This window comes from Seriola lalandi, unplaced genomic scaffold (assembly GCF_002814215.2).
Source record: "Seriola lalandi dorsalis isolate HSWRI2012SDOR001 ecotype SW California unplaced genomic scaffold, Sedor1 jcf7180002054764, whole genome shotgun sequence".
Taxonomy (NCBI): Eukaryota; Metazoa; Chordata; class Actinopteri; order Carangiformes; family Carangidae; genus Seriola; species Seriola lalandi.
The window spans coordinates 493,120-507,634 of record NW_019525317.1 but is presented as its reverse complement, the minus strand read 5'-3'; the positions used below and the strand labels follow the sequence as shown (position 1 = coordinate 507,634).

The 14,515-nt window shown below is 35.6% G+C and overlaps 1 protein-coding gene across 1 annotated transcript in view; it reads right to left on the bottom strand.

The window, feature by feature from the left end:
* Positions 1–6: 6 nt before the first annotated feature.
* Positions 7–14,515, bottom strand: part of LOC111668877 (calsyntenin-2) — a 251,382-nt gene continuing 236,873 nt past the window's right edge. The window contains exons 15-17 of the mRNA XM_023425028.2: positions 8,424–8,547; positions 3,642–3,826; positions 7–3,435 (exon numbers count right to left, since the gene is read on the bottom strand). Coding sequence (XP_023280796.1) covers positions 3,214–3,435; positions 3,642–3,826; positions 8,424–8,547 — 531 coding nt within the window. The 3' untranslated portion in view covers positions 7–3,213. The remainder of the gene's footprint in view (positions 3,436–3,641; positions 3,827–8,423; positions 8,548–14,515) is intronic.

Genomic DNA, 14,515 nt, shown 5'->3' with positions numbered 1-14,515 from the left:
GGGGGGGGTGAGGGAAGGTTGCAAGTGAAGAGGTGACGTCACAAGACCAGGTGTCACAGTAGATGAGGAAGACTCTCAAACAACATATGAGATCTGTACATGAACATAGAGCTACAGTTTACACATACAGTAGGATCTCCCAGCTACACCCAAGAGGACAGCAGTCTATAGGTTAGAGCAGGAAACGTTCCAGTGCTTGTGACTTTAACCGAACCTTTGATTTATCAGTGGCAGACCATCAACCGCTGCGCACATCTGTTTTCTTCTGCAGTTTGTCAGAGTCTTTGCTATCGAACAATACACACAGACTGGATTAAGGATGGCCAAAGCCAGAGATTAATGCCCGTTCACATCAAGGTGAAGAAACCTTTGACTGGGGTTTTTTTTTTTTCTGATTATGTCAATTGTGACACTGCTAAATGCATTCACCTCTCTCTCCCTTTATCTTTAAGTTGCACCAGGCAACTTCACAAGTCGGTGGCCCCAAGTGCTGCTAATGAAGTGGGATTTATGTAATGTGACTTCATTCCCTAGACCTAAATCTTTTCCATTAATGCTGCATTTCATTCAAAGTTAGAAGTTTGGAAAAGTTGAGAGTTTCTTGCAGGTGAGTTGTAATTGCACACTTTGTGCATTCCAGTTACCCAGCTTGGGAAAGAAATCAGGAAAGTTAAGTTCCCTTTACCTTCTGGCCACAAAGGACAGCTCTCTGTGAGTCAGCGGTGTTCGGCAGCATTAGCTAGCTACTTACAGTATAGACTGTTATTGAAGTTATTAAAGTGTATGGATTATATTATAGGATGTAAAAGTAATGCTGTGCAGCTTTAAAGGTTCATGTCAGAGTCTGACTGATTTTACAGACGGGCCGCTGCTATCAGTCAGTTTTAGTGTATGTCAGTCGATAAGTAAAAAAACAGAAAATGGATTGGATGGAACATTAATGGATTTATTTTGGCCACTTGGGGGCAGTCTAAGTTGATATAGTGAATCTATTAGCAAACAGCTGCCAATTTGTGTTTGTGTCCATCTGATGAATGTACATCTAGTACTCACTCTCTTCTAGCTCTGTTTTGATTTCCACCAACTCATGAGAAAAAATATCCGTCTCTTTAGCTGCTAAATGCTTCAAAACGCTCACCAGCTAGTTGCTATCCTTGTCTGTCATTTTGCCGTTTGGTCCTGGGCAGGTAGCACACAGTTATCACAGCTTTCTGAAAACAGCTGATGATGAACCAAAACATTAAAGTTGCAAAATGCAAAAGAATAATCTCATAAACGCTAAAATGTTTTGTATAGCTGAGGGGAACTGCAGAGTTGGGTGATAATTCTCACTTTGTCACTATAAGCAACACCTTTTATATTACGTTTAGTTATTTTATCTATTATTATTATTATAAAAAATATTGATTAGTGCAGCTTAATGTTCCAGGCTTATCCACATACACACATACTTCACTGAATCTTTATTATAGGTCTCTATAATTAAAGCTCTTAATTAAAATATTTGATATTTAATATTTTTGCTGTTTATAGTTGTTATTCTGGTAAAGTTTACTGTTTGAAATGTACAGTTGTACAAGTTGTTGTTCTGCTCAGTGCAATACTGGGTCACAAATCCTTACGAACCAAAGTCCCCAAAGGGACGCATATCAAAAAAATGTACGTTATTTTGTGTGAAATGTTGTTATCAGATTTTTAAAAGTCAAATATCAATATTGGTCTTGGCCTCAACACTTGAGTTGCAGTGGGGCTTTAATGATGACGTCAGATAACTGTGTCTCTTGACCTCCAACTCAAGGCTGCTCCACTGCATCAGTCCTCATGGAGAGTATGGATTTCTGACTTTCCAACATCTTTGCAATGCAGCATTAATGACTACTAGGAGTGAGATTGTGGAATTAATAGTGTAGCTTTCCCACTCACTGAGTACTGAGACACACCTGAGAATAAAATTCAATTTGAGCAAATCTTGTGGTTTATACATGGATAGTGAGAGGACTCCCTTCTCTGTTGCGTCCCTGCTGTTTGATTTAGACTTAACGAGTCTGGAATCTCTTCGCATGCACATCGACTGCCTACTGACTCAGTCACTATGGAGGCAGCGGCACATCCATCCAAACAAAACCCAAGTCGCCGTCAGCTGGAATGATTTGAACACTGAGCTAGAAACACACACAGACGACTGAAGGGGGTCGTTTCCGTAAAGACTCTCTAAGGGTTCGGGGTGTGTACATATACATGGAGAGGTGACGTGTGTTGTGTACAGGTGGAGGAGGGTCTCTGGGTGGAGAAAGAGGGGGTGGCGGAGGGGTGGGAGGGTCACCTACTATACTCAATATTTACAAGAAAGGAGCGTATAAAAATTTACAAGGAGACTCCTCTGTCTTTCCCAAAAACCCAGAACTCAGACCCCTCGGCTAGTTCAACATGACGTCTGCGACAGCACACCGATTATCTTTTTTTTTCTTTTGTTTGTTTTTGAGTACCATTGAAAATATGCTATTTCTGTAAAATCACCTGGCTTTGCCACAGAGGCTAGAATAAAGACTGATAAATAACATGAAGTATACAAACCAAAAATAGTCAGTTTCTTTACTTTTGCAACTCAGTTTTCTTAAATAAAAGACTGTTTTGCATTTTCATGGGACATCAGAAATCTCACTGTGGAATCTGACACGTCAAACTGAATGGATGTTTGCAGGGGTTTAATTGGGAAAATGGGACTCGTACAACTTTATTTCACTAAAGACTGTCGTTGTGATGTGGACTGTAATGGGAGAGGAAAAACATCTCTCAGGGGAATGATCTAAATTTGGCGAGCTGTCCCTTTAAGAAGAATGAAAGTCGTTTGATTGATGAGCAGTTTTAGTGTCATATCGTTTCTTATCAGCTGTAGAAAATGGGAGGTTTTCTGACAAGGCTATGGTTAAATCATTGCACTGGGTGTGTGTGTGCGTGTGTGTGTGTGTGTGTGTGTGTATGTGTGTGTGTGTGTGCGTGTGTGTTTGTGTGTGTTTCAGTATAGTAGAGATGACCTAATTTTTAGATCATCAACATCACATAAAGTCTTTTTGTTTTAACCTTCTGATTTGAGGTTTAAATATGGACGTGTTGCAGGACGTGTGTGTGCGTGACAGTGTGTGTGTGTGTGTGTGTGTGGGTGTGTGTGTGTGTGTGTGTGTGTGGGGGTGTGTGTGTGGGTGTGTGTGTGTTTCAATAAGATATTGTTGTTTTGTCCCAGTTTTGGCCCTTCTTGCTTGAGCGTTGCATCCTGGGTAGCTGGACATCCACTTCCTCCTCGCTGTCATCTGACTCAGCGCTGGTGATGTCGTCTTCTTCGTCCTCTTCCTCGTCGTCTTCCTCCTCCTCCTCTTCGTCGTCATCCTCCTCCTCCTCGCTGGCCTCCTCCTCTGCAGCCTGGGGCTCCTCCACGTTCTGTGGTGAGAGAGAGTTTCAGAAACTGATTAGAAATTAGTTTTGAAAGCAAGACAGCCGAAGCATTTAATTCTTAATGACCAAGCAGATCATTGATGTACCTTTTATATTCCAGTCACTAACATCCAGTCCATCTTATTTACCTCCTATTTCCCTCCTTATCCCCTCCCTGACAGCACCCTGCCACATGCCTCCAGTCCTCCTACCTCCATTGGGTTGACTGTGATCGTCAGAGCAGAGTCATTCCAGGTCGCGTCCGCCTCTTTAGCCGTCTCGGCCAGCTTGACCTCCTGCTGGTGGGTCAGGTGAATGCGGTAGATGCCCAGCACCACGACCACCACCAGCGCAGCGATGCACATGACGATTACCACTGTGGCAGCACTGGGTACGCCTGAAAACAAGAGGAGAGAAGATAGAGAGGTGAGAGAAGCTGAAAAAAAATGTACGTCAGGGGTTTTTGTGTTGGGTTGTTCTGTAAAGCTTCTGGCACTTGTTGAGTCTTTATTTTGTTATTTTCAAATGACATTGTCTCTCTCTTATTGCCCAGCATTTGATACACAATGCCCTGTAGCAAGAGCAAAAGAGACAGTTTGCCAGGCTGATGAAATACATCGGCTTCGCTCTAATGGCTGAGGAATGAATGAAAGGGAATAGCTGGGTCGGGGCTGGCAGTGTAGACCTAGGCCAGCAGCAGGCCTTCATCAGTTCAGATTCATCATCTTAAACAGCAGTTTTGGATTCATATGTTACATGAATTTAGGGGGCTACCTGTCAACTCTGACTTACTGTATGTTTAGCCTTCCTTTAAAGGCGTTATTTGGAGGTTTTCTCTGCTGCTAAACATGTTTTTTTCTTTTGTTTTTTTAGTTGCCGGGAGCAGGTGGTGATGATTGTCGCTTTTCGAGAGCTTCGGCCGTCGTCGTGTTTACAAGACAAGAGGTTATAATTCGCCCGCCGAGCAGCGCCACGTCTTCAGGGAAGATCGGAGGCTACAGTGAGTCGCTATCGGAAAGTGACGAGACACTCCGGGGGCTAGCTGGCTGAAATATTGAATACTGGGAAAGACAAATTTGTCCGCGTCTTTACGAGCTGACAGTAGGTTTCTGTGTAACTCAGCTTCATCTTTGTCCTGCGAAAGATTGTTCTCAAAGGCCGGGGAGATCATAAAAAAAAAAAAAGTATAAGAGATCGTCTTAGTCCCAGCACAGTTGAGAAGTTGTTATTTCTTAATAAAAAATGAAGTGTTTTTTTCCAGAATCATTTTTCCAATATAAATGTTCTTTACCCACATTCTATATTGACTATTCCTCACGAAGAGAGAGGCTTCTCCAGAGGTCTCTATGGATAAACAGGCAGCCACTGAGCAAACTACTGTGACTGAGATCACATCGCTGGCCGGACCGGAGACCAGTGTGATTGTGTACATGGATGATGAGCTGGAGGTAGCGCTGCAGGAGGAAGTGGAGGCATCTGAGACAAAGAAAACCCTGGTTCAGGATTGTAATGTAAAGAATGGATTACGTGGCTTCTTGTGTGTTTTCTGGAAGATGATGATGTGTTGCGTTTGTGTTTCCGCTGAGGTCTGAATTACAGCCATGTCTTTGTAATAATACTCTTAAATATAATAAATAAACACTAATCATTTTAACTAACTGATCAGTTTCTCTGTATTTACTGTTAATGTGTATGGACAAGATTTCTCTAACTCTCTTTAACAGCCCAAAAAATATATTTGGCTTACGAGAATTGCTTATAAAGTTTTAGTTTTAGAAATACAGAAACTGCGCACCATTTCTGTAAAACCTGATTAAATACAACACATTTTATTCTCTTTATTTTTAACTGGTGTCAACAGGACTTCATACATAAGACCACCCCTCCCTAATCCCAAATAAGTCTATTAGGATTTCTTTTATTGGAATTTAATACCAGGTTGTAAAAGGTTTATCAGTGATGGGAAGTGACAACAAAGATAAGTAATGTCACTAAGCAGGATAAGACATCATATATTATTTTATATGCAAATTACTTTAAAACCAAACAAAAAGAATATATATTCATTCATACATCATTTAAAACATGAAATATTTCCTTGTGTGGTGTAATTCCAATGTTTTGTGATCAATTACATACATGTAGCTGTCATCCTTCATTAGATGTGCAAGCCCAAATTGTTTGTTACCACTTCAGTACTTAGAAAAAAATACTCACATTTAAAAGAAAAATAGGTTGATTTAGTTATATATATAATTATTATTATTATTGTTAATCTTACACATAGGGAATTGAGGTCAGTTGGACCCCAAACAATAAAAAAAAGTAAATTGTGTTTTCGAAACACAGAGATTAAAGTGCAACTATATATTTTGTTATCAGCCACACCAGTGACGTACAGTATGGGGCTCCAGTGATTGCATGTCGGCATGTCAGGCCAGACTGAAATACAGTGTCTATATTGTGTCAGAAATAATAGTTTTTTCTCCTGTCGTTGTGGCTGAGGCTTGTCTTAGGCTGTTATTATGGTTTTCTGGTCTCTTTGACAGCGATTGCCTTTTGTAATAGCCTATTGATTTTTTGTATTTTTTTTCATGTTATTGTACAGGAGGCCTCTTTAACCTTTACATAAAATGGGTCCTCTGTTGATGATTGTGATCTTTAATTATTCTGAAAGTCCATTTCTTTTCTTATGTCATTTTTCTTTAGCATTACTGGCCTGTCAGAGTCTTTTTATGCTCTGGTTTTAAAAGTTACAGTGGTGGTGAGTCTCTAAGGATGTCCCTCTGTCTGTCTGTTGGTCGGAGCTGTTAGTGTGACTATAGCGTGTCTTTTTGATTCTATATAGTATTTTGGTCAGCGTTTCTTGTTTTTAATGTGGTCTATAAATAAATCTGACTTGACGGAATTAATTACTGATCAATAGCTAGACAAAAAAACCCGTAGCATCAAACTGTGAGATAACAGGTGGTGCTTTTTGGCTGAAATGTTTGTAATGTCATGGAGTTTTTACCTATTCAGTGACAGAGACACAGTGATGCTCTTTGCCCCTGATTCTTCTCTGTATTTCAACTAATGTAGGCTGAAACAAAAAGTTGGCTGAGGTGAACTGTCTTGGCTTCAAGTGCTCAAAGGAAAGCACAATAACTTTCTTCATGTTCACATTTTTACTAAAATTAATGTTCAAGGCCTGCTGGCTTAGATTCAGACAAATAAAAACTAAAAAAGGTTAAGAAATTCAACTGACTGATAGCTGTGTGTCAGATACAGATTGTTTCAAATTCAGTTCTAAAAAACTAAAACACATTTAGATTTGGTCTCTGAGCAGTACACAACTGCAAGGGTGTATCATAAACCCTATTTAGTAGCATAACCACAACATACTCTGAGGGATTTCACTTGATCTAAAATGTTTATTTCTTCTGCTCTGATCTCCAGCCTAGTGAAATAACACGACTTCTCTCGTCCTTCCCTCTCTCAACCAGTCTCTGCTGGTGTGTGTGTGTGTGTGTGTGTGTTTGTGTGTGTGTGTTTAATGAACGTGGGTGAGACTCGCAGGGGATTTTTCAGATGATCATTTGATTCAGTCTAGTTCCCGAGAATTTCACACTAAATTCACGCTCTTTGATCTTTCTCAGAGTAAAGCTTCACGCAGCCACTCCGAGTAACTTGGTTGAGTGTTTGCATGCACGCGCACGCACACACACACGCACACACACGCACACACACAGTTACTCAACACACAGCGTGATATCATCTGAAACATTCACATGTGCCTAAAAGTCGTCATGGCTGAAACTACAGCTGGAAGTCCCTTTTTTTTATTTTTACATAAGTCTCTGATTTCCAACCACTCACCCCCCTCTCTGCTCCTCTGACCTCCTTTTCCCAGACACACAGCCCACCCCAACTCTCTGGGCTGTTAACAGCACTAGCCACACAACTCTCCAGGACTGTAAGTAGAATCCATTAGAGTCTGATGAATAATTAAATCTCGTGTGGTAGATTAAGACTAAGGTCTCTCCTCCTCACCGTGCTCTCTTTACTTCAGATCACTCATGCACAGAAGAATGGGAATAAGAGACTGATGCATCATGTGACAGGGCAGGTTTACACTGCTCTCTATCACTGAGGACCACTGTGTGAGAGCTGCAATCCGATCAACAATAAGATAAAACAAACTAGAAAACAGAGCTGAGCGTTTCCCTTGGATCTAGACAAGTTTACCTCAGGATCTGATTCTTAACACGTCTCCCTCAATCTACGATAGTTTCCAAATGCCCATGAATGTTTTATCAAGCTAGCTTCTACATTTTTTTTCACATTAATTATTCCTCGATGAAGGTATTTGCTCATCCAAATGTCTTACATGCAGGTGTGTTGGGAAGTGTCACATTATCCTTCACACTGCTCAGCATCACAATTTATTAATTATCCTAATGTTTCGGGCCACCCATCTTGTGTTCCCAGATGTGTGACAATTACACTCTTGTGGGAGTGTCTTTTAATCATTGACAGTGGTTTGTGTATACTCTGTCATGTTATATTCCACATATATCGATACAGGGAAGGGAAAAAATATACATATATAAATATACAAATAACAAGTGGATATCACAATATATAATCAGGTCTACTGACAAAATTATAAACAGAAATTACAATCTATTGAATGAAAACTTCTGCTTTGCATCTTTCATAATTCATTCAAATTATGTAACCATATGAACTATTGGTATCTTGAGTGGGCCATTGATAGATGTATAAATTCCCTAAATTTCTAAGAGAATGATGTGCCATGGGATCATCCTGTATTAATGGGAGAAGTCACACAGTTGTTGTCTGACAAGTGACTTCTCCCATTAACACAGGATGCTTTTTTATGAGTTTTTTAGAACATAAATATCACTCACTTGCTCCACCAAAAAAGAAAATGTTAAAAAATGCTATGTATAAAGGAATTAGAGACACTTAACTAGTGTGTGTTTTCTTACCTGAGTTGTGGCTGGGGTACAGGCCATGAATCATGGACGGATGGTGGACCACCTGCATGTACTGAGGCGGGGCTATCATGTGATTGACATGTTCCCCAGCCTGTAAGCTGTGCAGTACGCTTACCTGTGTTGGGAACAGATGAAGTAGAAGTGATTATTTTAAAAGTGTTTGAAGTTAACATTTTACAGTCTTATCCATTCACTCCCACCTGTGTGCCTAAACTCACCTTGACTCATACAGCTGAAATATTCTATCCAAACTAAAATAATAAATGAAAATCCTAAAAGTCCAGATTTTAGAACAAGGCTGTGAGAAATAGGAAGGCGAATGCATTTACGTCTTTTGGGGGACAGGGTCAGCTCAATACAGGGAGGTGAAATGTTAACTTGATTCCACTCGACGCCCTTCAATGTTTAAACTATGTTTAGTAAAGCATTTTGTCCCCCCCCCACAGTAAACAGCAGAAAATGTATAAACTGGTCAACTCTCTGTTCAGACTGGGGTAAGGGCCCTGACATATCGAGCTGATTCTGATGTTTCTCATGAAGCACGAACAGAGTATTACAGGTTGAGAATGTGAGAATGTCTCTGACTCCTAGAGAAGCCTGACTCACTGTTGGACAGTTCAGGGTAAGGGCGTAAGTTTGCAAATGGACGGTAGGGACATGTCCCTAATAGTGTTTTTGGAGGACAAAATTGTCCCAACCTATATTTAAGTTAATTGAATTGACATTTTTTGGACAATTTTATGCGTTATTATACTATGACATTTTTTAATGTTTTTTCACCTTACTATACTATGACATTTTATGCCATAGTATACTATGATGTTTTTATACATTTGTTTGCCATACTATACTTTGACGTTTTATGTCAAGGTATACTATGACGTTTTTTGACAATTTTGTGCCTTACCATACTATGACGTTTTTTGATGTCTTAATGCCATAATATACTATGGCGTTTAATGCCATAGTATACTATGATGTTTTATGAAATTTTAATGCCTTACAATACTATGTCGTTTTCTTTAACGATTTAATGCCTTACTATACCATCATGTTTTTTGCCTTTTTTATGCCTTACTATACTATGACCTTTTATGCCATAGTATTCTATGATGTTTTTGGACAATTTTATATTTTACTATACAATGTCGTATTTTAACGTTTTTTTGACATACTATACCATGACATTTTTTGCCTCACTATAGTATGCATATTTCAACTGGCAGGCAAAGTAGTCAAGTGGTTGGAAGTATTGCTTCTCAATACAAAGGTTCTAGTTTCCAATCCCAGTTGAGAAATTTCTGCAGGAGTTTGCGTGTTCTGATAGGGTATTGTAAATTTTTTGCCTTACTATACTATGATGTTTATTGCCGTTTTTATGCTTTGATATACTATGACGTTTGATGCCATAGTTTACTATGACATATATTGACGATTTTTTGTCTAACTATACAATGACGTTTTTTGATGTTTTTTTTTGCCTTATTATACTATAACGTTTTATGCCATAGTATACTATGATGTTTTTTGGACAATTTTATAGATTAGTATACTATGATGTTTTATGTCATCATAGCATACTATGACGTTTTTTGACAATTTTATACCTTATTATGCTATGATGTTCTTTGAGAGTTTTTTGCCTTACTATACTGTGATGTTTTTTGACGTTTTTTCACCTTATTATACTATGACATTTTTTTTTTTTACCATTTTTATGCCTTAATATACAATGACATTTTATGCCATAGTATACTGTGACGTTTTGTGACAATTTTATATCTTATTATACTATGACATTTTTTGACAATTTTATGCCTTACAATACTATGACATTTCATGCCATAGTATATTACGACATTTTTGGACAATTTTATATCCTATTATACGATGATATTTTATGCTATAGTATACTATGACGTTTTTTGACAATTATATCCTCACTATAGTATGACGTTTTTTTGCCATAGTATACTATGAGGTTTGATGCCATAGTATACTATGAGGTTTGATGCCATAGTATACTATGACGTTTTTTGACATTTTCATACATTACTATACTATGATGTTTTTGACAGTTTTATAGCTTATTATACTATGATATTTTATGCTATAGTATACTACGAAGTTTTTGACAATTTTATAGCTTATTATACTATGACGTTTCTTGACAATTTTATACCTTATTATACTATGCCATTTGATGCAATAATATACTATGATATTTTTTGACAATTTTATGCCTTACTATACTATTACTTTTTTTGACAATTTTATACCTCACCATAGTATGACATTTTTTTGCCTTATTATACTATGACGTTTGATGACATAGTATACTATGACGTTTTTTGACAATTTTATAGATTAATATACTATGACGTTTTTTGACAGTTTTTTGCCCTACTATACTATGATGTTTTGTGACGTTTTTTCACCTCATTATACTATGACATATTTTTTTTTTAACCATTTTTATGCCTTATTATACTATGACATTTCATGTTATAGTATACTACGAATTTTTTGGACAATTTTATGCCTTACTATACTATGATGTTTGATGCAGTAGTATACTTTGCAATTTTTTTGCCTCAGTATACTATGATGTTTATACGCCTTGCTATATTATGCCATTTTTTCAATTTTCAGGCCTCCATATACTATGACGTCTTTATTTCTTATTATACTATGACGTTTTTTGATGTTTTTATGCCTTATTAAACTTTATTGTTTTTTCAGATTTTTTACCATACTATACTATGTCGTTTTTTCACTTTTTTTTGCCATACTATATTATGTAATTTCTTCCAATTTTCAGGCATGAATATACTATGACATCTTTATTTCTTATTATAATATGACGTTTTTGATGTTTTTATGCCTTATTAAACTTTTTTGTTTTTTCACATTTTTTGCCATACTATACTATGTCATTTTTTTCTATTTTTGCCATACTATACTTTGTCATTTTTTCACATTTTTTGCCATACTATACTATGTCATTTTTTTCAATTTTTACCATACTATACTTTGACATTTTTTCAATTTTCAGGCCTCAATATACTATGATGTCTTTATGTCTTATTACATTATGACGTTTTGTTATGTTTTTATGCCTTATCAAACTTTGTTGTTTTTTCAGATTTTTTGCCATACTATACTATGTCGTTTTTTCACTTTTTTTGCTATACTATACTATGTCATTTTTTTCAATTTTCAGGCCTCAATATACTATGACGTATTTATTTCTTATTATACTATGACGTTTTTTGATGTTTTTATGCATTATCAAACTTTGTTGTTTTTTCACATTTTTTGCCATACTATACTATGTAATTTTTTTCACTTTTTTTGCCATACTATACTATGTCATTTTTTTAAAAATTTTCAGGCCTCAATATACTATGATGTCTTTATATCCTATTATACCATGACGTTTTTTGATGTTTTTATGCCTTATCAAACTTTGTTGTTTTTTCAGATTTTTTGCCATACTATACTATATCGTTTTTTCCCTTTTTTTGCTATACTATACTATGTTGTTTTTTCAATTTTCAGGCCTCAATATACTATGACGTATTTATTTCTTATTATACTATGACGTTTTTTGATGTTTTTATGCCTTATCAAACTTTGTTGTTTTTTCAGATTTTTTGCCATATTATACTATTTCGTTTTTTCACATTTTTTGCCATACTATACTATGTCATTTTTTTCAATTTTCAGTACTCAATATACTATGATGTCTTTATATCCTATTATACCATGACGTGTTTTGATGTTTTTATGCCTTATTAAACTTTTTTGTTTTTTCACATTTTTTGCCATACTATACTATGTCGTCTTTTCACTTTTTTTGCCATACTATACTATGTCCTATTTTTCAATTTTCAGGCTTCAGTATACTATGATGTCTTTATATCCTATTATACCATGACGTTTTTTGATGTTTTTATGCCTTATTAAACTTTGTTGTTTTTTCACATTTTTTGCCATACTATACTATGTCGTTTTTTTCAATTTTCAGGACTCAATATACTATGATGTCTTTATTTCCTATTATACTATGACGTTTTTTGATGTTTTTATGCCTTATTAAACTTTTTTGTTTTTTCACATTTTTTGCCATACTATACTATGTCCTGTTTTTCAATTTTCAGGCTTCAGTATACTATGATGTCTTTATATCTTATTATACTATGATGTTGTTTGATGTTTATATGCCTTAACACATTTTTTTTTTTTAAGTATATTTTTTGGGCTTTTTATTACTTTATTGGACAGTATACTGGAGAGAGACAGGAAACGGGGAGGCAGATAGAGGGGGAATGACATGCAGCAAAAGGCCGTCCGATACGGGATTCGAACCGGGGCAGACTGCAGCTAGGGCTGTAGCCTATACACATGGGGCGCCTGCTTAGACCACTACGCCACACGACGCCCCATCCCTCAATAAATTTTGTCGTATTTTCACTTTTTTTGCCATACTATATGATGTCCTATTTTTCAATTTTCAGGCCTCAGGATACTATGATGTCTTTATTGCTTATTATACTATGACGTTTTTTTATGTTTTTATGCCTTATTATACTTTGTTGTTGTTTTCACATTCATTGCCATACTATACTATGTCGTTTTTTCACATTTTTTGCTTTACTATACTATTTAATTTTTCCAATGTTTGCCATAGTATACTATGACATTTTTTTCAATTTTCAGGTCTTAATATACCATGACATCTTTATATCTCATTATACTATGACGTTTTTTGATGTTTTCATGCCTCATTAAACTTTGTTGTTTTTTCACTTTTTTTGCCATACTATACTATGTCCTATTTTTCAATTTTCAGGCCTCAGTATACTATGATGTCTTTATATCTTATTATACTATGATGTTTTTTGGTGTATTTATGCCTTATTAAACTTAGTTGTTTTTTCACATTTTTTGCCATACTATACTATGTCATTTATTTCAATTCTTGCCATACTATACTATGTCATTTTTTTCAATATTCAGGCCTCAATATACTATGACGTCTTTATATCTTATTATACTATGACGTTTTTTGATGTTTTTAAGGTATACTATAATATGTTGTTTTTTCACATTTTTTGCCAAACTAGATTGTAATTCTTTTCAATTTTTAACATACAATACTATGAAATTCTTTACAATTGTCAGGCCTCAATATGCTATGACGTCTTTATATCTTATTATACTATGACGTTTTTATGCCTTAACAAATTTTGTTGTTTTTTCAGATACGTACTATACTATGTTGTTTTTTCACTCCTTTTGCCATACTGTACTGTGACATTTTTTTTCAATTTTCAGGTCTAGATATACTATGATGTCTTTATTTCTCATTATACCATGACGTTTTTTGATGTTTTCATGCCACATTAAACTTTGTTGTTTTTTCACTTTTTTTGCCATACTACACTATGTCATTTTTTTCAATTTTCAGGCCTCAGCATACTATGATGTCTTTATATCTCATTATAGTATGACGTTTTTCGATGTTTTTATGCCTTATTAAACTTTGTCGTTTTTTCAGATTTTATGCCTTATTAAAGTTTGTCATTTTTTTCAATTTTCAGGCATCAATATACTATGACGTCTTATTTCTCATTATACTATGACGTTTTGTGATGTTTTTATGCCTTATTAAACTTTTTTGTTTTTTCACATTTTTTGCCATACTATACTATGTCATTTTTTTCAATTTTTACCATACTATACTTTGACATTTTTTCAATTTTCAGGCATCAATATACTATGACGTCTTATTTCTCATTATACTATGACGTTTTTTGATGTTTTTATGCCTTATTAAACTTTGTTGTTTTTTCACATTTTTTGCCATACTATACTATGTCGTTTTTGCACATTTTTTGCCATGCTATACTATGTCGTTTTTTCACTTTTTTCGCTATACTATACTATGTTGTTTTTTCAATTTTCAGGCGTCAATATACTATGACGTATTTATTTCTCATCATAATATGACGTTTTTTGATGTTTTTATGCCTTATTAAACTTTTTTGTTTTTTCACATTTTTTGCCATACTATACTA